Source organism: Asterias rubens, chromosome 14 (assembly GCF_902459465.1).
Source record: "Asterias rubens chromosome 14, eAstRub1.3, whole genome shotgun sequence".
In the NCBI taxonomy this organism is placed as follows: Eukaryota; Metazoa; Echinodermata; class Asteroidea; order Forcipulatida; family Asteriidae; genus Asterias; species Asterias rubens.
In genome coordinates, this window is record NC_047075.1 from 3,185,715 (window position 1) to 3,211,782 (window position 26,068).

At 40.5% G+C, this 26,068-nt stretch overlaps 3 protein-coding genes across 5 annotated transcripts in view; 1 reads left to right on the plus strand and 2 right to left on the minus strand.

Annotated features, from left to right (window-relative positions):
• The first annotated feature begins 2,608 nt into the window (after positions 1–2,608).
• LOC117299045 lies at positions 2,609–10,194 on the plus strand. The gene is made up of 7 exons (XM_033782445.1): positions 2,609–3,142; positions 3,600–3,695; positions 4,412–5,182; positions 5,673–5,780; positions 7,779–7,892; positions 9,120–9,500; positions 9,697–10,194. The coding sequence occupies exons 1-7, from the start codon at positions 2,866–2,868 to the stop codon at positions 9,918–9,920; spliced, it is 1,971 nt and encodes a 656-aa protein (XP_033638336.1). The 5' UTR covers positions 2,609–2,865; the 3' UTR covers positions 9,921–10,194.
• A 704-nt stretch (positions 10,195–10,898) lies between these two features.
• Positions 10,899–12,519, minus strand: LOC117299046. Its single transcript, XM_033782446.1, has 2 exons — positions 11,604–12,519; positions 10,899–11,553 (listed from the first exon to the last, which is right to left on the minus strand). Exons 1-2 carry the CDS (start codon positions 12,245–12,247, stop codon positions 10,974–10,976), a joined length of 1,224 nt encoding a protein of 407 aa, XP_033638337.1. The 5' UTR covers positions 12,248–12,519; the 3' UTR covers positions 10,899–10,973.
• Positions 12,520–17,836: 5,317 nt separating this feature from the next.
• The window catches only part of LOC117299047 (kinesin-like protein KIF17), a 39,575-nt gene continuing 31,343 nt past the window's right edge, over positions 17,837–26,068 (minus strand). For all 3 annotated transcript variants that reach the window (XM_033782448.1, XM_033782449.1, XM_033782447.1), the window contains 6 exons: positions 25,704–25,837; positions 24,643–24,865; positions 24,031–24,242; positions 22,897–23,098; positions 20,543–20,660; positions 17,837–18,695 (listed from right to left, as the gene is read on the minus strand). In XM_033782448.1, the coding sequence (XP_033638339.1) occupies positions 18,520–18,695; positions 20,543–20,660; positions 22,897–23,098; positions 24,031–24,242; positions 24,643–24,865; positions 25,704–25,837 (1,065 nt within the window). In that variant the 3' untranslated portion in view covers positions 17,837–18,519. The remainder of the gene's footprint in view (positions 18,696–20,542; positions 20,661–22,896; positions 23,099–24,030; positions 24,243–24,642; positions 24,866–25,703; positions 25,838–26,068) is intronic.

The window sequence follows — 26,068 nt, forward strand, 5'->3', positions numbered from 1 at the left end:
TGGAAAAACAATAAAATGGAAGTTTATTTAAAGGTGACGCAATGGGGTGGCACTACTAATAGTAGTACTATTATTGAAATACTTTCTAAATCACCAAACTATCTTTTAGAATTGTACAAACTGAAAATAGTTTTTAAGTCAACCGTTGTGCGCATTTTCATTGAAAATAGCATACTGTGGTCAATTAACAACTAATTAGTAGACAAATTTTTCACGCTTCGTTTTTTTGAGTGCCTATGGTATCAGTCTTTAAGATTCCGGTCTGAAAAATTAATTTTATACCTTAACGAAGGGTACAAATTCTTTTCAAATAGTTTTTAAATCATCCGCTATGCATTCATATTGTGCGCATTTTCATTGAAAATAGCATATACTACTGTGGTTAATTAACAACTAATTAGTGGACCAATTTTTCACGCTTCGTTATTTTGAGTGCCTATGGTATCCGTCTTTAAGATTCTGGTCTTGAAAATTAATTTTATATCATAACGAAGGGTACAAATTCTTTTCAAATAGTTTTTAAGTCAACCGTTGTGCGCATTTTCATTGAAAATAGCACATATTACTATGGTCAATTAACAACTAATTAGTGGACCAATTTTTCACGCTTCGTTATTTTGAGTGCCTATGGTATCAGTCTTCAAGATTCTGGTCTAAAAAAATAACTTCTTATCATAACGAAGGGTACAAATTCTTTTCAAATAGTTTTTAAATCAACCGCTATGCATTTATATTTTGTGCGCATTTTCATTGAAAATAGCATTTATTACTGTGGTTAATTAACAACTAAGTAGTAGACCAATTTTTCACGCTTCGTTATTTTGAATGCCTATGGTATCAGTCTTCAAGATTCTGGTCTTAAACATTAATTTTATATCTTAACGAAGGGTACAAATTCTTTTCAAATAGTTTTTAAGTCAAACGTTGTTCGCATTTTTACTGAAAATAGCTAAATTACTGTGGTTAATTAACAACTAATTAGTGGACCAATTTTTCACGCTTCATATTTTGAGTGCCTATGGTATCAGTCTTCAAGATTCTGGTCTAAAAAATTAATTGTTTATCATAACGAAGGGTACAAATTCTTTTCATTATATGATTTTTACAAAACAGTGCATTTTATTACATAGTGACATGATGCAATGCAAACAAACTGACTCGTATTTGGCTCGGTATTTTGCGGCCTATTTTTTAATATATATTTTAATTAGTTCAATATAATGTTTTGCTTAAAAATAATTAATAGTTAATAAATAAATATATTATATATAAAAAAAATTGTGTTTTATTGTTTGTATTGCAAAATTCGTTCGATTAAAATAACGGATTCCAGTTTTGAATCCAGCAATGCGAAATCTTGTCACCTCCCTGTACTGTATGTGTTCTATTTCCCGAATACGCGGCTGGCTATTTCGGGCCCAATACTGTGCTATAGGCCGTGTTCGAAACGGCGACTTTGGCTAGAGCTACGGCTAGATCGCGCGCGTCTGCCTATTCTTCAACACTGGTAGACGCGCTGATCTAGACGTAGCTGTAGCCGAAGTCGTCGTTTCGGACACGGCCTAGCTAGCTTCCGTTTGGTGGCGGGGAAAACCCGTAAAAACAAGGGGCAGTACACTCAAAATAATACGGGTAAGTTTGTGAAAATATTTATCTTTTTTTCATCACCCACAAATTTGTTGAAAGTGTTTTAGTATATAAAAATACTTTTAACAAATATTTTGGCTCTTTTTTGTACAATTCAAAAAGATAGTTTGGTGATTTAGAAAGTATTTCAATAATAGTACTACTATTAGTCGTGCCACCCCATTGCGTCACCTTTAAATAAACTTCCGTTTTATTGTTTTTCCAGAAAGCATTGCGAAAGTTCTGTTCATTATTGCCGTGATGCGTGTGTGTACGTCGCGACAGCTAGGACGGTGGTTATACCAGAACTCGCATTTTTCAAGCATTTTCAAAATTTAAAGGTAAGTTTTGAGCATGTTTTTAATGTCATTTGGGGACGGGGAAAATTGAGGTTTTAGAAGGATGTTTTAGGTCCGTTTTCCTTCTTTCTGACGCAATGCGATGGGGATGTTTTTGCGTGCTACTCTACTCAAATTAAAAGAGACCACCATTTTGGTCGCGGTTTCATGTGGTTGTTGTTGGTTGTTATAATCCACGTTGGGGGTCAAGCCAGACATGCGACTTCCGGTCGAATGCTAAAATGGGAATGATGACACTGACAGTTTGTTGTTGTTGTTGTTTTTGTTTATGTTCTTGTCTTGTGAGTTTGGGGTTAAGTTTTCTTTGGTCTAATTTGAGTGTGATTGGTTTTTATATATTTTTTTATCATGTTTATTTTTTAATTTCTTTGGGGTGTTTTAGTTTCTTGTTAAATAAATTTCAAAGATCGCGCCCATCAAAAACTACTGTTCATTTTTCTTGTTAACTTTACCTTTTTTCACCAATTCAGTGCTTTCTTAATATTTTTTATTTTCAAAATTTCATCCACAGATTTCACCTTTTTCTTATTCACTTTGACTTTGAGGTGAAAAGTAGTTGCGATATAACGTATCCCTCCTCCCGGCGGCAGGTAGAGCATGAGGAGGGTTACGTTATCGCAACTACGGGAAAGGAGGATCGCTACCTTTGATTCTCTTTCAATTCTGTCTGAAAACATCTTCTGCTTTTTTAGGTTCATGAAAGAAAATTTACTAGAGTGGGACGACTCGAACTAATGTCTTCCAGATTGACGTGCTGACGCTCTACCAACTAAGCCATCTATGTTGGCGGTCTTCCTATTTTGACAATATCTTTGATCGAGGTGTCAGTCAGAAGCCATTCACCGTGTAGCCAGGGATCGACCTGATCGTTACAACAAAAATGGCCAAATCAGCAGTGACAAGCTACAGCTCTCTCCTAAAAGAGATTGCCGACGGACTGACAGAGCAAGATGTGGGCGATATAAAATTGCTTTTGAGGTACCCAGCGGCCGTCAAGATATCTACGGGGACCCAGCTCCTCGTTGAGATGCAGAGACAAGATGATTTAGACGAGGACAATCTTGTGACGTTGAAGGATGCTCTTGGGAAACAAAAACTAAAACGTCTCGTCAAGATTGTGGAGAAGTTTGAGCAAGCTTCATCTGACACAAGTCAAGGTGAGTTTTTTATTCATATGCTTTTTTTTTCTATGAGGGAAGAAAATTGATGGCTCTGCTTTTTGCTGAATCTGCGCTTGCGACCATCATTCTTCGCTTACAAGCCAAGAATGTGTACATGGAGTACGCAAGCGCACAAGTAAACATTTCGTGCTAACCTGTGAAGTACGCTTGGTGTAAGTAAGCGCGGAATTTCCTACTTTCGTAAGTGCTACAGATCATTTTCTGTAGCTGTCCTAAACTGTGGAACTAAATTCCCATCAATATCAGGAATATGCTCCTTCTATCGCCATTTTCAGGAAATGTCTTAAAATATTTTTGTTCTCGTAGCCTTCGTCTTTGTCTTCTTGTTTCTCGTCTTGTCCTGTTCAGCGCCTTTTTGCAAAGCCCTTTAAATATACCTATTATAATTATTATTTTTGTGGTCTGAGAAACTTTGTGTGTTTTTTAATGGTAGGAGATCCACTTACCAAGAGTTGGCCGTGTAGTGCTTTCAAAGAACAAACAAAGGATGACAGACTAAGCCAGAGTGCCAATTCAGCAGGAATTCAAGGTAAAGGCCCTAATCATAATAAGGGAATCAATGTCTGGTGAAGAGGTTTCAACTAGTGGTTTAAACCTGCCGAGGCCTGGTTCTTGATAATTTTACCGAGATGAAGCAGGAATTCAAGGTAAAGGCCCTAATAATACTAATTAGATCATTCATTTCATTCAGTCGATGCGGAATATCGGATGATGGCCCTCCAAACACGTTGGTCCTCCATTGCTGTACGCAGCTCTTCCCGACGCAGTTCAGAGTCCCGGCACAAGGTGTCCACATAGGTGGTTTGTGGTCTTCCTCGGGAACATTGACCCTGAGTAGGGGCCAATAGCACCAGCCTGTTCACTGCCAGCTCAGTATGTCCGAGGCAGTGACCTGTACAGTACACCAAATGAGAACACTTGTCTGTGACAATTACTAAACGTGTTCACTGTCCAGTGTCTTTAAAGTAAAGATTGTTCTTTTTTTAATCCATTTTTTGAGGTTGAACAAAGAATTGACAGAGTGGGATTCAAACCAACGACCTACGGATTAACGTGCCGCCCTCTACCAACTGAGCTATCTAGCCCTATGTTGGCGGTGTCCCTATTTTGTCAATATCTTTGTTCGGGGGTGCCAGTCAGAAGCCATACAACCGTTAACTGCCGTGTAGCCAGGGATCACACCCAAATTACGATACAATCCAATGACGTGCAATCAAGTATTTTCACCCTTTTTGTATTTTGCAGACCAACTACAGCGTCGACAAACACAAGTACAACAAAATCTTCAAGGTGCGGCACCCCCTGCTAGTTACCAAGGCAACTTGCCACAAGACTACCCGCAACAGCCACAACTGCTACCGGGGGTGGGCTACCCTATGCAGCAAATGGACCCGAGCTTGTACCAGCAAAGTCCACAAAGCCAACACCAGCAGAGGTCACAATACCCAGGCTCTACAGGTTATCCGAACCAACAGCAGTTAACATTGCAGCAGCAGCAGCAGCAACAGTTACTGCAGCAGCAACAGCATCTGCAGATGTTGTTGTCCCAGCAGCAGCAGCAGCAGCAGCAGCAGCAGTACATTCAGAGTCACACCGGTCAATTTGTTCCAGTGAGTCCCGCCCAAGCCCAGTATCCCGTCGCTCCGCTTCAACAAGGGTACCAGCCGTACACTGGTTCCCAGCCACCACCTGGCAGTGAACAGCACACTATGCAAAGAGTTAAGTCTGTCCCGAGCTCGACGACCGCACCGCCCGGAGGTTCGGGTCACGCTAAGGCTGTGCCGACTAAGTCATGTCCCTCCCAAATCGGAAGAGCTCCCCAAGAGCTGACCCACCTTTTAGAAGAAGAAGAAGTAGGGTTGAAGCGTTTTCCTAGCAATGTGCAGACCACAAAGGAGATGAATATCCCTGCCGTAAACACGTATGCGGTTGCCGAAAAGATGACGGGAGAAAAGACAGTCAACGGGAACATTGTGATGGGCACATCAAGCTTGGGTGGGGAGTATACACCAAATGGTAAGATGTGGTGGTGAGCCACGTAGATCTTTTCGCAATTACCCATTGCGCAAGCGCCAACTATTAAATGAGTTGCATGTTGGTCTAGCTAATGATCAAACTGGATCCCACAACCTTGAGATTGCAAGTCCTACAACCACTTGGCCAAGGGGGAATGACCGTATTTTCCTGCGGATAAGACGAGTCTTATCTGACTTTTTTGACCCCCAAAACATCGGTGCGTCTTATCTTTCGGTGCGTCTTATCTTTCGGTGCGTCTTGTCCGCTGCAATTGATTTTTTTTTATGATCACTGCGTGAAATAAAAAATACCTTCTTGTCCAGTTCAAATCAACGGTCTTTGTTTGAAGAATCCTTACTCAATAATGCGGTCAAACAAGGCTATTCAGACACTGAGACTGTATTTTCGTTCGTAGTGTCCAAAGCTGGTGGAGCCAGCTCTGATAATCTTCTTTTTTTTAAATAGAGTTTTTTTTTTTTTTTTTTTTCAGGAGTAGCTTCGCAGTTTATGGGAGGAAACACACAAGCAATGAACATAATGAATGGGAGAGGTCAGGGTACCATACCATACCAGGCAGCGAGAGTGCGTGTCAACTCTGGTAATTCATGAATATTCATGAGGAGTCAGTCAATTAGTTGTTAGTAATCAAACACGTCAAAGATAGTGATTTTGCTTGATGTGAAACTTTCAGCGCTTCTGTTTTGTTGTTCCAGATACGAATTTGCCAATTTTATCTGAAAAGCCACTCGGTCATGCTAGAATCTTCGACTTGCCTCCTACGCCAAATACAATGGTGGCAGCCAACAATTTCTTAATCCTATGTTGTTCAACACATTGGGATTACTTTTAACGATCCCCGGGAAAAGAGAGATTTGGATCATGATTTGGTGGAGGTGTCATGGCCGAGCGGTTAGAGCACTGCCACTGAACTCTAGCTCTAACCGCTTTCAAGGGAGTGTGGTTTTATGAGTCGTGACACTTGTGTCCTTAAGCAAGACATTTAACCACTGCTTTGTCCCTCGAAAGGGGGCGTAAAGCTATAGGCCCTGTGTGTTTGTGTGACACAGGGAGTTCTTTATCAAGTCTGGAAACAAAAGGGAATTTATCAAATTAACAGGGAAAACAAAACCATACAGGTTTCACCTGTCACATTTGTTATTTAACAATTATCAGCGCAGGTAAAGACCACAGTACACACTCATTGCAAAGAGAAGGGTTAACAATTATCAATGCAGGTAAAGACCACAGCACACACTCATTGCAAAGAGAAGGGTTAACAACTATCAGCGCAGGTAAAGACCACAGCACACACTCATTGAAAGAGAAGGGTTAACAATTATCAACGCAGGTAAAGACCACAGTACACACTCATTGCAAAGAGAAGGGTTAACAACTATCAGCGCAGGTAAAGACCACAGTACACACTCATTGCAAAGAGAAGGGTTAACAATTATCAGCGCAGGTAAAGACCACAGCACACACTCATTGCAAAGAGAAGGGTTTACAATTATCAGCGCAGGTAAAGACCACAGCACACACTCATTGCAAAGAGAAGGGTTAAGAATTATCAACGCAGGTAAAGACCACAGCACACACTCATTGAAAGAGAAGGGTTAACAATTATCAGCGCAGGTAAAGACCACAGCACACACTCATTGCAAAAAGAAGGGTTAACAATTATCAGCGCAGGTAAAGACCACAGCACACACTCATTGCAAAGAGAAGGGTTAACAATTATCAGCGCAGGTAAAGACCACAGTACACACTCATTGCAAAGAGAAGGGGATAAGAATTATCAGCGCAGGTAAAGACCACAGCACACACTCATTGCAAAGAGGAGGGTTAAGAATTATCAGCGCAGGTAAAGACCACAGTACACACTCATTGCAAAGAGAAGGGGATAAGAATTATCAGCGCAGGTAAAGACCACAGCACACACTCATTGCAAAGAGAAGGGTTAACAATTATCAGCGCAGGTAAAGACCACAGTACACACTCATTGCAAAGAGAAGGGGATAAGAATTATCAGCGCAGGTAAAGACCACAGTACACACTCATTGCAAAGAGAAGGGTTAACAATTATCAGCGCAGGTAAAGACCACAGTACACACTCATTGCAAAGAGAAGGGGATAAGAATTATCAGCGCAGGTAAAGACCACAGCACACACTCATTGCAAAGAGAAGGGTTAACAATTATCAGCGCAGGTAAAGACCACAGCACACACTCATTGCAAAGGGAAGGGGTTCGCCCCGGTGTGTCTGGCAGTGCGACTACTTCAATTATAAAGGCTGCACAAGAAAGGAAGAAGAAGAAGAAGATGAATAGGAGACTTTCCAACGCTAGTCGGCAGCAGACATACCGGGTAAATTTCCATTGTTTACGTAGTTCTGAACATGCGCATAATTCTGAGAACAATGGATTTACCCGGTAAGTCTGCTGCCCTCTATCGTCCCAGAAAGTCTCCCATTGCAGTACCCTTTCCCCCTTTTGTTAGAGGCAAACAAAGCATTTGAAAATATGCTGTACATTTTTCAAAAACACTAAAACTCAGAATTCTGAAACACTTTTTTTTTTTTTTTTTTTTTTTTTTTCAGAGGAGAAAAACAATGAGTCAATTGGAGAAGGAGTCCACCCAGTGTCCCAACAGATGACAGAGACGGAGGCGGATCTACTCCTTCTTTCTGGGTTCAGCGGCAAGAAGTTATATGGTGAGTATCGCTAAGCGAGACTTCTTGCTTTATAGACGATGTGACCTCTGACGTCACTCGAAAACCATAACATGATTCGCGCGCATTCCGCCGGGCAAAACCTTTGTGTTTTGGCAGCCAGCTAGAAAGTGTATGCAATCTTACCATGACTACGCGTCTTTTTGCACGGGCGAAACATGACGTAGACAGTGTTTTGTCAACAGAGGGCGGTTTGAATGAAATTATAGGTCACTACGTCTATAATTTTGGTGCATTGTTTGCTTGACTATGGTGTGGGTTAATTTTAAAGAAGTTATGATGGTGGGTCTGTTTGTTTGTTTGAATGATCTTCCCATCAAGGGAACTCAGCAAACTCCCACAAAGGGATATAAACACCAAGCTGGCAACAACCAATCTCTCTCATACAAACATTGGTTTAACGTCTATGATTATGAATTGCACAAGTCAAGAAATTGTGATTCAGTAACTAGAGAACAATATTTATATGTAGTCGTTGTGAAATCAGTGGTTAGCTGGGGGATTCGAACCCACAACCTTGTGATTGCAAGTCCTGCAGTCTAACCACTTGACCACGGTGACCTAATCGTTAATAAAGCGATAACATTTTGCTGCATAGTTTGCTTGTCTCCGGCCCGGGTTCAATTTCAGGTGACGCTTGTGTCCTTAGAATAAGCAAGACACTTAACCATGATTGATACGTCCTTCAGATGGGATGTAAAGTCGTTGGTGTTGTGTGTTGTGTAATGTACAATGTACCTAATAGAACCCAGTGCATTTATCGAAAAGAGAAGGGGTACGCTCCAGTGTTAAAGCATTACATGGTGCTATAAAGGTATAGGTATCATACTTCAAAAACGTAGCTCCAAATACAGTGCACTTATCAAAAAGAGAAGGGTTCGCCCCGGTGTTCCTGGTCCGATCGGCAGCAAATTGCGCCACAGTACCTTGTAAAAACATTACATGGTGCTATCAGAATTAAGTCTCTTAATTCAAACGCAGTCCCACATCTGGCAGGAAAGACTGTATGTTACAGCGCCAGGAGCGTCACTGAGTGACTCATGTGCACTATATAAAAAGCCACAATTGTTATTCTTATTATTATTATTATTATTATACCTTGCAGGAAAATAGTACTAAACACTTTGATACAAAGTGCTATATTTAAGAATTCTGGCTCTAGCTACGTTTATCTTAATACTGGGACTTCCATGTTTTTTATTATTTTAGACTTTCGCAAAGTTGATTTCATCGCCATCGGATCGTACCAAGTGCGCATTCCGCAGGGGGTACACTACCACACAACTGAGGGGGCTTTTGCCATCTTGCCCTTCAACTCTCCCTACACAATACAGCTAAGGAATATCGACGAGCGTCTTCGCTGTAGCGCCCTCGTTGAGAACAACGGGAAAATCGCAGGCGAATGGACAATCGATCCGAAGGGATTTATCGTCTTGGAGAGACCAGCGATGGACCAGAAGAAGTTCCACTTCATGGAGGCACGCTGCGCCCCTTCCGGGTCGGGGGTCAGGTTGGATGACCCCAATAACGGGGTCATCTGCGTGACCTTTACGCCGGAGAAGGACGAGACATTGAATGATCTCTCTCGAGGTAGGCTGAACAGCATGTTCAACAACATCTCAAAAATGCCTCATTTTGAAATGAATTTGTTTGTGGTTTCTTTGCCCCATTTTTTCCGCCATTGGCCACTTGAGCATCACTTCAAACAGGGACTAATTTTCAGCAATATTTCAAAAATGCTTTATTTTTAACTTAATTTTTGTGTGTGTTTTTTGCCCCTCGTTAGGGTTTGGCCACTTCAGCATCTCTTCAAATGGCGACTACTTTGAGAGTGGCGACATGAATGATGTCCAGCGAAGCATAGCACCGCGACCCGTCAACGATCGACAGGTCGGCTGCACCGTCCTACAAGGCGAGAGCCACCAACGGTTTACTAGATCGGAACACTTCCAACTGGACACCGTCAAAAAGACCAGGATAGTGCTGAAACTCGTTGGGAAATCAACTTGAAGGGGTTTGTATACAGTGTGCTCCAGATAATCTCTCTCTCGCATCCATTAGCCGTGTACAAAACAGCGCGATGTTCCCTCATTTTGCCAACCAAAACGTTAGTGCGAACGAGCTATGTGCAATTTACATATTTAATGGGAAGGGTCTATTTCATAGAGCTGCCAAGTACAAATATGAAATTACATCCTTGATACAAGCAGGATTACAAACAAAATTTTCCATTTGTTGCATATTGCTTGTTACTGGTGTTCAGCAGTTGTTAGCTTATCCTGAAAATCATGTGGAAATTTGGTTGCTAATCCTGTTTTTATCAAGGGAGAATATTCATGCTAAGCAAATTTTTGTGCTTAGCAGCTCAATGAAATTGGGCCCAGTTCTCTCTAATCTGTAGTTGGTTTTCCCCACTACCTTGGTCTGTAATATTTCAACTTGCTCATTTAATGTTTATCTATGTAAAATTTTATGAATATTTTATCACATATATGTACTTGAGTGTTGTTATAGTTTTGCTGTAGTACAGAAATTTTCACATTTTTTAAATTTAAGTTTAATGTTCAGAACATCAGTATTTTTTATTTATGTCTATTCCTTCCATTTTATTTTCATCCGTAAGTTTTCTTTTCCCCTTACTATATTTTACTTTAAAATGAACTGTTGTTAGGGTAAATATTGTACTCCATTGCAAATGATGTGTTTTTATATGTATGTGACTGACAGTGCTAACAGAAGATAAATATTAGATGTGAATTTTGCTTCGGGATAAAGATTATTATTTGGTTTTTACGAACTTTGGTACTGGCTAGCTCAGGGGTCTTGTGGTAAACAAATTCTTTGCAATTAAAGACACTGGAGACTATTGATATTTGTTCTAGTGTTCTCACTTGATGTATCTCAACATATGCACAACATATAGCAGCCACAGCCAAGAACACCGCGGCGAACCCCTTCTCTTTTTGATAAAGTGTACTGGTACTTTAACATGCGTTACACAAGACATGGGACCAACAGCTTTACGTCCCATCCTGAGGATGAAGCAATGGTAAAGTGTCTTGGTTAAGTACCATGGCCAAGTGACCAAGGAGATGGCAAGGATCTGTGTGGGAAGGACTTGCGCAAAGCTAGCGGGCGATTCGGCGCCCTGCCCATGGTAGCTAGACTAGGCTTACGCACAACTATGGAGCGATACGGCGTGCTGCCGATGGTAGCTAGAATAGACTTACGCACAGCTATAGAGGGATACGGCGCGCTGTTGATGGTAGCTGGAATAGACTTATGCACAGCTATAGAGTGATACGACGCGCTGCCGATGGTAGCTGGACTAGACTTATGCACAGCTATCGAGCGATACGGCGCGCTGCCGATGGTAGCTAGACTAGACTTACGCACAGCTATAGAGCGATATGGCGCGCTGCCGATGGTAGCTGGAATAGACTTACGCACAGCTATCGAGCGATACGGCGTGCTGCCGATGGTAGCTGGAATAGACTTACGCACAGCTATAGAGCGATATGGCGCGCTGCCGATGGTAGCTGGAATAGACTTACGCACAGCTATCGAGCGATACGGCGTGCTGCCGATGGTAGCTGGAATAGACTTACGCACAGCTATAGAGGGATACGGCGCGCTGTCGATGGTAGCTAGAATAGACTTACAGCTATAGAGCGATATGGCGCGCTGCCGATGGTAGCTGGAATAGACTTACGCACAGCTATCGAGCGATACGGCGTGCTGCCGATGGTAGCTGGAATAGACTTACGCACAGCTATAGAGGGATACGGCGCGCTGCCGATGGTAGCTGGAATAGACTTACGCACAGCTATCGAGCGATACGGCGTGCTGCCGATGGTAGCTGGAATAGACTTACGCACAGCTATAGAGGGATACGGCGCGCTGTCGATGGTAGCTAGAATAGACTTACGCACAGCTATAGAGCGATATGGCGCGCTGCCGATGGTAGCTGGAATAGACTTACGCACAGCTATCGAGCGATACGGCGCGCTGTCGATGGTAGCTGGAATAGACTTATGCACAGCTATAGAGTGATACGGCGCGCTGCCGATGGTAGCTAGACTAGACTTACCAGCTATCGAGCGATACGGCGCGCTGTCGATGGTAGCTAGAATAGACTTACGCACAGCTATAGAGCGATATGGCGCGCTGCCGATGGTAGCTGGAATAGACTTACGCACAGCTATCGAGCGATACGGCGCGCTGTCGATGGTAGCTAGACTAGACTTACGCACAGCTATAGAGCGATATGGCGCGCTGCCGATGGTAGCTAGACTAGACTTACGCACAGCTATCAAACGATACCGCGCGCTGTCCATGGTAGCGAGGCTGGGGAAAAATCCATATGAAGGTCTTGAAACCGAGACCAAGTTTAATGCCGAATGCCTAACTTTGTGAACGACCTGCTACAACTGCAACTATAATTGTATATAACTTTCGTGGCAGAATAGCATTTATTAAATAATGTCACTTTCTTAACAACATGAAGTACTTGTATTAAAAGCTACATGCATATGTGATGTAAATGTACTACGAATGAATGAGTTATGTATGTTATTTGTCAGTAATACTTCAAGCTTTAATCTAGCGCAGAGTAAATTCATATCTGTGAGGGCAGAGATGGTTCTTGTGATTGATTTAGCCAAGTGCGCTACAAATTGATACTGAGGCTGTGACTATTAAGCTATTGAAAGAGCGCGCTGCCCATGACAACGGGGCTCTGATATATTTAACGAGGCCTCTATATTTAATGGGACATTCCTGTGATGCGAGGAGATACAAACAAGTTGACAACCTAATCATGAAAAGAAAAACAATGGATAAATGTCTACTTGTCAATGGGTTTATTACTAGTTCTTATTGTTGACGCCTACAACCGTGTTCGTCACAAGTGAATAACAGACACAATCTCTTGACAACTATTTAGTAATTCTTAATATTATCAAGTAAACACACTACATTTAGTCCCGTCAGCGCATAAACATCATATCTCCCAAACATACGGCCCAATTTCATGGCCCTGTTACCGCCGAATTCTGCGCTTATAAATGCAGGGCATGTGCCAAATTTCTGCGCTAGATATGTAAGCATAGAATGAATAGTTGTAGTACGGTGGTGTATGCACGCGCACAAGCCAAAATTCCCTGCTAACCCGCAAAATACGCCTGACGTAAGCGTGTAATTCCCTGCTTCCGCAAGTCAAATCTTTGCTTACGGTAAGCAGAGCCATGAAATTGGGTCCATATCTCGCTTGAAGTATAAAGATACGTTTGGGGGAAATCGCCCAACAACATTTCTGCACTGACTCACAATTTTGTATCTACCCAGGTTTATTGCACAGATCTATTAAAGCTTTTAATCGCATTTGAGTGGATGGAGGCATGAAACGCAAAACCCTTCGCGCCAAAACCATGCCGTTCCTGCCCAAATTCAAAACTGTTTTTTTGCTAGTACATTGATGCCGTTACAAGCTTTCAAATTACACAAAGTTAGATAAGATCAAATTTGTTATGCCCCAAAATTTGATATGAAATTTTATTGTGTACCGAACCTTACATTTATAAAGGATTAAAGTACAGTTTATAGTCTGTCGTGCGATGGTCGGGTGATGGAAATCTTGCGCGTGACAAAAAAAAACCACAGTTTTGGGGCCTCAGCGATGACTAAAAACTGTATCGCGCGTCAAAATTTCCATTGTGCGACCGACTATAAACCGGCCTTAAAACAATCGAACAGTTCAAAATTGTCAGAGACCAGTCTTCTCACTTGGTGTATCTCAACATACATGTATTCATAAAATAACAAGCCTTTTAAATTTTGGACTTAATTGGTCATCGAAGTTTCAAGACAATAATGAAAGAAAAAACACCCTAGTTGCACAAATATGTGTGCATTGCGATGCCAATAAAAGGCTTCAGGCCTGAAGTCTTTTAATATTTAAGTGAGAAACTCCCTCTTTCTCAAAAACTACGTTACTTCAGAGACAGCCGTTTATCACAATGTTTTAAACTACATATCAACAGCTCTCCATAAGCCTTTTTGAGGTATGGCGGACACAATGCTACAACACTGTAAAGTTGTGGTAAATTTCTGCGTATTGACCATAGAAATAGAACGTTTGTTAGTCAGTGAAGTGCGCATTTTAGGCGACGCGGCGTTTACACGTAAACCTAATGACCACCAACATGGTGAGCGTGGCATCAGTCGTGGCGTGTGACGTGTGCGTATCACGTCCGCCATACTTAACATTACCAAGTAAGTTTTTATGCTAAATTTTGTGCAACATGTTCCTTTAATCTGGGCATTGAACTCTGACAGCCCTCATTGATACTTTGAGAAAACTTTTTTGGTTTGTGCCTTCATCCATGCAAACTGATTGGAATGATTCATGAGCAATACAAGAATACCACCACTCCATTACTCAAGTACTCAGTATTACACATAGAGTTATATATAAGAACTAGAGGGCGCACTGGCCTATATACGCGACCCAGCATGCACGCAGGCGGCCATTTTCTAAGTTGAAAAAACAGGCATTGCTTAGCGTGTGTTTGTGCCTCCATTTTGTAAGTTGAAAAAACAGCATCGCATAGCGTTCAACTAACACAAACCCAAACGTGTGTTTTATATTCAACGTGCGTACAGAGTGGCGCACGCGTGTCTCCTTGCGGTCCTGTCGCGTTTGTGCAAGAAGCATCACCAGTGCGCCCTCTAGTTCTTATATATAACTCTATGGTTTTACATTAATCTTAAAGCTGCACAGGCGCGAATCCAGGGGGGGGGGGGAATTTCACAACCATGCTACAATGCAGCAAGGGACCCTTGATAAATTGCTTGTGGGTGAAAGGGGCTTTTGATTCATAAAAATCAACCAAATCTATCCTGTTATTTTACACTAGCAATCACTGGCCTTCGGGAAATTGGTTCCAGGTTGAATATTTATCATTTATAGAAAAATTACTTTACCGATAACAGCTGAAAAGACTCACAGTGGAACCGGCAAGTAGAATTCAGAGATATAGCTGGAATTATGAACTTAGGTCTGGAGTGAGATGGGGAAAGAAAAAACAGATGGTGTTCGGCGACGCCGTTTGCCGGCAGCCATTTTCACAAACAATAGGATTAGTGCTATCTCGTCCTAACTTAGGATGGGTTCAATACGTCCTAACGTCTATGGATATGGAACTTAACTTGTCCTAAGTCCTAAGATTAATCCTAAGTTAGAAAGAGTTTGGTGAAATCGACGTAAGATATAAAAAAGTTGTTGAAAGCGGGTAGCCGCTATGGGTCCACTGGGCCCATTCCCATGGTCCGCGCCTGCTGTACCTGTATTCGAATAACATACTACACAAATTCTACAAGTTTCTTTTCTTTTATAGATATTATTCTTATATGATATAACTGTACAGCGCAGATAGACTACAGCAAGGGTCATGCAGACAAGGACGGAACTTTCAAAATAATACAAGATACTGAAATTGGAGCAAAATTCCACAAATCGTTTTTATACACAGCGCCGCGCCTGTACAAAACATGACACCGTTTTCTCCACTCAGTTTGCACCTTTTGTAGTAATGTTTGTTTTTTTGCATGTTAAAGCACCTTCCAAAGACTATTCCAGGGTAAGTTGTGGAAAAGTTGATCCCAGACTCACATACATTGTAAATGACCTTGCAGGGAATCAAACTAGGTCCAAAATGGTGAGAGGTGAGCGCTTTACGCACAGATCACCAATGCCATCCAAACGAATGTTGTTTACCCAAAACCAATTATGTACCATCCCTTTATAACTTTATTTCTTGAAAACTATAGGATTGGAATGAATGTTCTCTTCCCAAACCATTGATGTATTGAAAACTAGAGGATTAGAATGAATGTTCTCTTCCCAAACCACTGATGTATTGAAAACTAGAGGATTTGAATGAATGTTCTCTTCCCAAACCATTGATGTATTGAAAACTAGAGGATTTGAATGAATGTTCTCTTCCCAAACCACTGATGTATTGAAAACTATAGGATTGGAATGAATGTTCTCTTCCCAAACCACTGATGTATTGAAAACTAGAGGATTTGAATGAATGTTCTCTTCCCAAACCATTGATGTATTGAAAACTATAGGATTGGAATGAATGTTCTCTTCACAAACCAATGATGTATTGAAAACTAGAGGATTTGAATGAATGTTCTCTTCCCAAACCACTGATGTATTGAAAACTATAGGATTGGAATGAATGTTCTCTTACCAAACCACTGATGTATTGAAAACTAGAGGATTTGAATGAATGTTCTCTTCCCAAACCATTGATGTATTGAAAACTATAGGATTGGAATGAATGTTCTCTTCACAAACCAATGATGTATTGAAAACTAGAGGATTGGAATGAATGTTCTCTTCCACAAACCAATGATGTATTGAAAACTAGAGGATTGGAATGAATGTACTCTTCCACAAACCAATGATGTATTGAAAACTAGAGGATTGGAATGAATGTATTCTTCCAAAAACCAATGAGGCACCATCCCTTTATGATATGTTTCTTGGAAACTAGAGGATTTGAATGAACGTACTCTTCCAAAAACCAATGATGAACCATCCCTTTATAATGTTCCTTTTTTAACTAGAGGATTGGAGTAAATGTACGAAAAAAGAAAAAAATAATGGCGTACCGTCCCTTTGTATGTTTCTTGAAAACTAGAGACGTTGAATGAATGTACGCTTCAAAAAACCAACGATGTATCATCCCTTAATGATGTTTCTTGAAAACTATAGGATTGGAATGAATGTACCCTTCCAAAAACCATTGATGCACCGTCCCTTTATATTTTTCTTAAATGGCGCGAATTGGTTTTTACTTCTGAAAAACTTAACTTTTCAGCAACTCCTCGGCTACTCGCCAATGGTCGCTCTTGAATACAACTTAACCAACTTCTCTTTTATAAACAACTTGATTTTTGAATATATTATACTGTACACAATGACTCTATATTACTTTTTTTACACATATCAAAGCTGAAGGTAAAATGCGCACACACAAACGTATATTTTTTTAAAACAAAATTGCAAAAATAGTCTCTCAATAAGCGCAGATAAAACGTCTTATTCTTTCGCTTACAATAAATATGCAGACGTCCGTTTAAATGTACACAAATATTTACACGTCTTTCGATCGGAACTTAAATATACAGAAAACACACTCAAGAAATAACATTTAAAAAAAAGAAGAAAAAAGAAAAAAAAATCCACATCGACTACTTTCTGAACCAATTTTGGACGGCAAATACAAAAAATCTTTATGAATTTTTACTTACTACAGAACACTGAGCGCTATATTTTGAGGCATGGTACGGCATGCACTATTTGGGTTAATATGTAAATCTGACTATGCCTCACACATATTCATAAGTCAAGACTACATGTATATTCATATGACGCGTGTTGTGTGCGGGCAGATAAAAACATGCATGACATGTACTTTCTTATACCAAATGGATACATCAACTTACAGACTGCGTCAACTTTCTACCCTGCTTGCCTTCAAATCCTTAAAGACACTGGACACTATTGGTAATTGTCAAATACCAGTGTTCTCACTTGCTGTATCTCAACATGCATAAAATAACAAACCTGTGAAAATTTGAGCTCAACTGGTCGTCGACGTTGCGAAAAACACCCTTGTCACACAAAGTTGTGTGCTTTCAGATGCTTGATTTCCGGACATCAAATTCTAAATCTGAGGTTGCAAAATCAAATTCATGGAAAATTACTTTCTCGGAACTATGTCACTTCAGAGGGAGCCGTTTCTCACAATGTTTTATACCATCAACCTCTCCCCATTACTCGTAGCCAAGTAAGGTTTTATTTTATGCTAAGAATTATTTTGAGTAATTACCAATAGTGTCCACTGCCTTTAAGTTCTACAATTTTTAGAACAAAATAAATCCCCCCCCCCAAGAAAAAATAAAGAAAGACAGAAAGAAAGAAACATTATAAGAATATTCTTTACTAACGGTTTTTCAAACTTACGATGGTAAAAGTGCATTTTTTCTTTTTTTTAGAGGCCATTATTCCGGTGGGGGTCAGATAAACTCGCAGTGATACAAGAACGTTTTTATTCTCATTTTGGACACCATACAATTGTTCCGGTGGGGGTCAGATATACACGCACATACACAAATAGACTACACCATGTATTTAAAGGGGGGTGAAGTCCCCTCACAGAGGTGCATTATCACAATAAGCAGTGCTAGAACACCCCTCAAAATGGAATCAAGTATTTGTCTAATTAGGAATATGCTTTTGTTTCTACCTACCTCCCGAGATAGATTTGACTGGACTTTACCACTGTCCACACAGGGGTGATCTCCCCTCACAGAAGTGCAATACCATTGTCAGCAGTGGTAGAACACCCCCTTCAAAATGGGTCCAAGTATTATTCCAGATCAGAATATACCTACTTGTAAACTACGTGTATCTAGTCTACCTACCAAACTAGATTTGCTTGGACTATACCACTGTCCACACAGGGGGTGATCTCCCCTCACAGCTCACAGATGAGCATTATCGCACCAAATGAAGTGGAAACTACCCCCTTCATATAGGTTCCAGAGAATTGAAGTGTTTTTTCTTGCCCTTCTTTGTCTTCCCACCGGGTTGAAGGGCCTCAAGGCGGGTGGGGCGTCTTAGGTGGAGGTCCGAGGGGGCGGGGGGACCGTGGATGTCCTTTTGTGATGACAAGGCTGCTGATTGGCCCTTCAGTGGTTGGTGTTCTGGAAAACAAAGGTGCAGCAACGAAGGAAAAACAAAATTAGTTGCAAAAGAATTGTTACCAAATCTTTTGTTTAAAATATATTTATAGTTACAATATAATTTTTTGTAAATTCAATGGTTTAGTTTATTTCCATACTAATAACATTAAAAAAAGGGTCTGTGAAAAGGGTCCAAGATAACATCTGTTTTAAGTTAACCCTTTCCAATTTCATAGAGATGCTTTCAAGCCATAGAGTTATATATAAGAACTAGAGGGCGCACTGGCCTAAACAGCACCCTGGCATGGGCGCAGGCGGCCATTTTCTAAGTTGACAAAACAGCCATCTCATAGCGTGTGTTTGTGCGGCCATTTTGTAAGTTGAACAAACAGCATCGCGTGAGCGTTCAAAAAAAAAACTCAAACGTGTATTTCATATTCAACGCGCGTACAGAATGGCGCGCTTGTCATCTTGCGGTCCCGTGGCGTTTGTGCACGAAGCATCACCAGTGCGCCCCCTAGTTCTTATACATAACTCTATGTTTCAAGCACAACAAGCAGCTAAGCAGAACAAATTTATGGTGAACAAAATAAGGTTACCAGCCAAAATAGAACCTCACATGTAAAGTCTATGACTGGTATCCTGCACACTTTTGCTTAGCAGACAATTATTTAAGTGCTCTTTTCTGCTTAAGCAGCTCTATGAAATTGGGCCCAAGCATAAATCTATATAATGCTCTTACATGTATACTAAAAGAGTAATAGCTAGGCCTGTCTACAGGAATCTTTATTGACAATAGGGCAAGGAAATAAGTTATACTTCTGCCCTAAAAATGTATTTATTTATTTATTTATTTATTTGGGGGGGGGGGTTGAAAAGGGTGGGATTGACAGATGAATAAGATCTTTCAACATACAAAGGTGTTCATGTCAACAAAAAATAACAATATCTATCTATTGACTACAATCCTGCAAATAAATGCCTAAAAGGGAAAGAAAATATCACTTATCACACCAAAATGTAATTCAGTTTAGAGACAATTGCACACTTGCACAATTGCGGATTATAAAAAATAAACAAAGGAAGCAATGTACAAACACAACAGTGTAATATGCAAATATATTCAAGGCAATGAAATAAATAACAGAGGAGTTCATCAGTATATATGCAAATTCATTCAAGGCAAATAAATACAAAGTTAAATAGTCCATATTCATTTGCATATATGCAAATTGATACATGCAAATTCATTCTAAGGCAAAGAAACACAAAGTTAAATAGTCCATATTCATTTGCATATGCAAATTGATATATGCAAATTCATTCAAGGCAAATAAATACAAAGTTAAATAGTCCATATTCATTTGCATATGCAAATTGATACATGCAAATTCATTCTAAGGCAAAGAAACACAAAGTTGGGTAGTTCATAATCATGTGCATTATGCAATATTTTTCAATACAAATAAATACAATTCATGGCATTTCAATATTATAAAAACATGAGATAAATAAACACAAAGCTGTCACATACACATAAAATGCAAATAAATATGCAATACAAATCAATAAACAAATAGCAGTCAATTTATGCAACTAGCAGTCAATTTATGCAAATATATTCAGAGCACTAACAGAAACAGTGACTCTGTTAAAGGTACTGGGGTGGATTTCACAAAGAGTTAGGACTAGTCTTATCTCGAGTAAGGACGAGTTACTAGTCCTAACTTAGGACTAGCTGTACGTTTTTTATATCTCTTAGGATCAGTCCTAAGTTACGACTAGTCCTAACTCTTTGTGAAATCGACCCCAGATCTCTTTAAAATAAAACCCACAAACTAAAATAAAAGAGGAAAGCATGCACTCACCGACAGGAGGGATGTGGTAATTGGGTTCGTGGGTGTGGCTACTGCTACCAAGCAGCTGATTGGCTCGTTTGGGTTTAAAGTAATCGACAGCCGCATCATGCGTGGAACGACTCAGTTTCTAGGCAGAGTGGTGGGAAATAGCGGAAACCAAAAAAGAGATAACGGTGAACGGAAGGGTTTACAGAATAGCCCCCTACCAAGAAAAAAACAAATATTTATATGGAAGACTCGGAGAATCTACAACAGGGGCTGATTTCATAGCACTGCTTGGCTGCAAGGAGTCTTTCGTTCTTACTACAACATAAAGACTTGTTAAACGAGAGCGTACTTCACAGATAAGAAAATTAGGCGGCTAACTTGCGCGTTCACCATGGATTTGCATTGTTATATTAACGATTTCATACCTTAAGCACTGGAAGGTAAGCATGCCTTTTTTGTGCGTTTATGGTTAGCAGGGCTATGAAATGGAAAGCGTACTTCACAGATAAGAAAATTAGGCTGCTAACTTGCGCGTTCACCATGGATTTGCATTGTTATATTAACGATTTCATACCTTAAGCACTGGAAGGTAAGCATGCCTTTTTTGTGCGTTTATGGTTAGCAGGGCTATGAAATGGAAACTTGCTCAGTAAGCACAGAATCAGCCTTTAAGCAACTCTATGAAATTTGGCCCACATTGACTCATTAGCCCCGCCCACAAAAGATGCACCATGCCACTATCTTAGAGGTCAAATGATGATGCGACAAGAAATTTTGCATAAGGAAGTTTGTGTGTTCATTTGTGACTAACGCCCAATTCAGACAGACGCACCAGAGTAGTGCCGAATCCAAATAGATTAGGAGCCACTCTAGGTCAATCCAAATAGATTAGGAGTGACTCTAGGTCGACCCAAATAGTGTGGTTCCAGACAGGCGAACTTAACCTAACATTTACATTGGCTCGGCTCATTAAACAAGATCGACGTCTGAAACCAAGGCGCTCCAGAGTCGTTACGAACGACTGCAACAATAAAAAAAAATTACTTCTAGCATGTCCAGTCGCTCCTAACTGTTTCAGACTTCAAATTTGTTCATGTACTTCATTAAAAATTTGGTTCGCCGCGAATCGGCGCCTGCCTGAAAGGGGTGTAAGCTAGTCATCGTACCTGACATTATTCAAGTCAAACCTGTAAATGGCTTATGAAGTATAAGGAAGCAACGACCTCTTTTCTCCACCTTGCCTTGGAGCCACAAGTTAATTCTTTTGGGGGACTTCCCATGCCAGACAACAACATTTCTCATTTTATAACAGACACATAATTACAAAGACTGTTTTTCAAGCAAATTTCATTCAAGGAACCGCAAAGACAGATAGTTCCCTAAAAGACATTCATTTTTTTCTCTTCAAATTTGAACATAAAACATTCACCAAGTTTTGCCAGTTAAGTTATTATACATGCAAGAAAACAGTGTCATGCAAAAATTATTAAATAAATACAAAATTGAATTGTAATTAAGTGGTCAACTTACTAAACACAAGACATGTTTCCTTTATTTTCTTAACATTTATGAAGAATATGTGTACTCTCTGTTGTTTTTGTAATACTTCTTATTTGGTCTTGGCCTTGGTGCCCCCTTTAAAATTTAACAATTCATCAATGCAAATTCCCTTTGCAAAATGAAACTGCCCTCTCGAACATAAAGCCACAGGAGGACCTGGAGGCAATGACTTCTATTGCCCCTGGTTTTGGCATTGGTGCCCCCTTCAAAATTTAACAATTCATCAATGCAAATTCCCTTTGCAAAATGAAATTGCCCTCTCGAACATAAAGCCACAGGAGGACCTGGAGGCAATGACTTCTGTTGCCCCTGGTTTTGGCATTGGTGCCCCCTTTAAAATTTAACAATTCATCAATGCAAATTCCCTTTGCAAAATGAAACTGCCCTCTCGAACATAAAGCCACAGGAGGACCTGGAGGCAATGACTTCTGTTGCCCCTGGTTTTGGCATTGGTGCCCCCTTCAAAATTTAACAATTTTTCAATGCAAGTTCCCTTTGCAAAATAGGGTGAAGCAAGGCTTATGTTCCCGTACCTACGGACAGCAGCAAAAAAACAAAAACAAAAAAAACACCAGCAGACTATCACAACATTGACTTCCATAAAAAACATGTACATGTATGGGTACAAAGACAAAAAACATCATCCGGAAAATATATCATAACTTTTCATTCTTAACTAAGAATTTAAGGACTGCTTTTAATTTTTTTGCAAAATTTGACAAAGTAAGTGCAGATTTTAATGAATCACTGAGACTATTCCAATATGTAGTACCACGTTGGACAAGACTATTTCTATTTCTAAATAGTGGACTTACTTGTAGGTAGCGATCCTCCTCCGGTAGCTCTGCCCCTCCCATGGGGTACCCGTTGACGTAAGCGTTGGGTGAATGGTCCCTCCTGCTCTGGGGGGCGGCGTGGTGGCCTCCCCGTCCTGGCATAGGGGCGCGTCCCCCTGGCATTACACCCCCGGCGTGGGGGAGTTTCTCTCGTGAGAGAATGAGCTCGGGGATTTTCCATCTGAAGGAGGATGGGTTGAAAGACAACCACATAGGTTGGGTGAAATAGACCGGTAAATTTGTATAGGCCTTCCTTGCTACTGCAATGAATTCAAAGTCTGTGCACAATTTAGTAGAGCTCCTTAAAGGAACACATTGCCTTGGATCGGTCGAGTTGGTGTTCGACAAGCGTTTGTAACCGTTTGTTATAAAATGCATATGATTTGATAGATACTTTAAAAGTAGAATATAATGATCCACACAAGTATCACTCGAAATTGCGTGGTTTTCATTTTACCTCGTCGACTAACACAGTCGGCCATTTATGGAAGTCAAATTTTTGACTCCCAAAAATGGCCGACGGTGTTAGTTTGCAAAGTAATAGGAAAACCACGCAATTTCAAGCCAAATTTGTGTTGATCATTGTATTCTAATATTAAAACATCTTTCTAACCATATGCATTTTATAACAAACGGTTACAAACGCTTTTCAAAGACCAACTCGACCGACCCAAGGCAACGTGTTCCTTTAAAGGCACTGAACACGTTTGGTAATTGTGAAAGACCAGTATTCTCAGCCACCAAGTGAGAACATGCATAAAATAACAAATATGGAAAATCTGCAAAAAATTAGGCTCAATTGGTCATCAAAGCTGCAAGAAAATAATAAAAGAAAAACACCCTTGTTGCACAAATTTGTGTGATTTCAGATGCCTGAGAAAGGCTTCAGGCCTGAAGTGTTTCTCAGATTAAAATATTTTAGTGAGAAGTTACCTCTTTCTCGAAAACTGCTACTTCAGAGGGAGCCATTTCTTACAATGTTTTATACTTTCAACAGCTCTCCATTGCTCAATATCAAGTAACTGTATATGCTAATATATATTTTGAGTAACTACCAATTGTGTCCACCGCTTTAAGTTAATATTTATTTTTCTTAGCGACTTTCTACTTTACCTCCCTTCCTCCTCGTCCCAGCTGCTCTCCGCTTTGACCTTGTCCAGGTTGTAATAGTTGCAGTCCCGTCGTAGACACGGCTGCACTTTGTCCAATATCTGCTGCATCATCTTCACCTGCTTCTCCTGCTTGCGGATGGTGTCCAGGTAGTCGATCCGCTCAAACTCAAACTCGCTGTTTAGATCCGTGATCTCGATCTCCGCTCCTCGGACCTGGTAGAGGGAAATTTCAAGAGTATACGGAACAAATTCAGATGACAGGGCTTTATGAAGGTAAGGTCATGGAATTGTTTTAGTCCACGTTTTGCCAGGGATGTGATAGGCTGTTGGGAACAAAAACCTGAAAGCCTGAAAGCTTGCGAGCGCGAAAGCTTATTTGTGCGAAGACTGCTTACATACATTTATCCTAAGTTTTGAAAGTCCTACTCAGCAATCTGGGGTGTTCCAAATGGTTTTATCTTAATTTTCTTACGAATTTGTTATAAAATACCAACAACAACAAAATTTTTTAATTTATGTTTTTTTGGAGAGGGGCGGGGTGGGGGGGTTTAAAAAAAACGGATTTCCAGTTAAAAACGGAGAAATCACATCCCTGTTTAATTCCATGTTTTACCTTCTCCTTCTCGGCATCCAGTAGTTTATTCTTGGCCTTGAGCTCCTCTTCAATGTTGCTGTAGATGTTCAGCATGATGCCGTCGTCGTCCATCTTAGCGATGGCCTTGGCCAGCTGCAGCTTGCGCACCTCGGCATGCTTCAGCTTCTTGCGTCGTTTCTCCTTCAGGTTCTCGTCGGTGGCCCGCTCGCCGCCAACCATCTCGTGCTCCAGCTGCTGCAGTCTGAGGAGCGGAAAGGAAAAGTAAATTCAATCTTACTCCTCTGATACAGGTCTTTTTCTTCAGCTGCCCCACGCATCTGAAACTCTGTACCACTTAATCTTCGATCTTGTCTTTGTACCACAAAATTCAGGCCCCAACCTAAAGGTTTTGAAAAACTAAAAACACTTCTGTCGTTGATGGCGCGTGTCAAGGAACAATGCTGCTGTCGTCATTTGTGGGAGTTTGCTCTGTTATACCTCCACGCTGCAACAAAGCGGCTTTACAAATTGGAGCTCCCAACTATGACGCAAATCTCTCAGAAAACCGCTGGATAAGGGTATTCAAAATGATTGGGTTTTTTACACAATTAAAATCTATTCATAATCATATGGCTCGATTTCCTTATTCATTGAAAACTCAGCAAAGTTCACGACTTGACATTTTCGTTCAAGCAGGTCTTTAAAGGATTTGGGTACTTTTTCAAAATGTTTAGATTTACATTAAACTTACAGGGTTTGAAGATAATGATAGTGGAAAGCTTCCCTTCAAATATTACCTACTGAGGTGCTGTAGTTTTTGAGAAATGAGTAAAACAATGTCATGAAAATACGTTTGTAAAAGATTAAAATAATTTTCGTCTCTATGACATTGTTTTACTCATTTCCCAAAAACTACAGCACCTCAGCACGTAATGTTTTCAGGGAAGCTTTCTACTATCATTATCTTCAAACTGTGTAAGTTTAGTGTAAATCTGTGGACATTGTGTTTTTTTGTCCTACAAAAGTTACATAGACCCTTTAAGGTAATCTTGACATCAGAAAAAACCCTAGAGAAATCACAAGCATAAAGACTGTTTTACCTTTTGAGAGCTTCATTTTGGTCCAATCCCTGTGACTTGTCCTTACGGGGCAGGGTCGGGGAGGCCATGGGAGCTGAAGGCCCCTCATCTCTCTCACTTGGCTCTGCTTCATCTAAACTGGCTAATGGTTCTCCCTGAGTGGACGACAGATGGTGACAATAAATAATGACATAAAGAGGCGGACAGTGACAAACCAGAACACAATTACAATTGCATGGACTGATTTTTTCCCCCCCTTTTTTTTTTCTTCTTCCTTTTTATTCAGAACCACACCCAAATTTGTTTGACCATTACATAAGTCTAATGATAACATGAACTTCAGTTGGGCCAACTTCCTAATTGTTCAATTAGCTTGAAATGGAAGT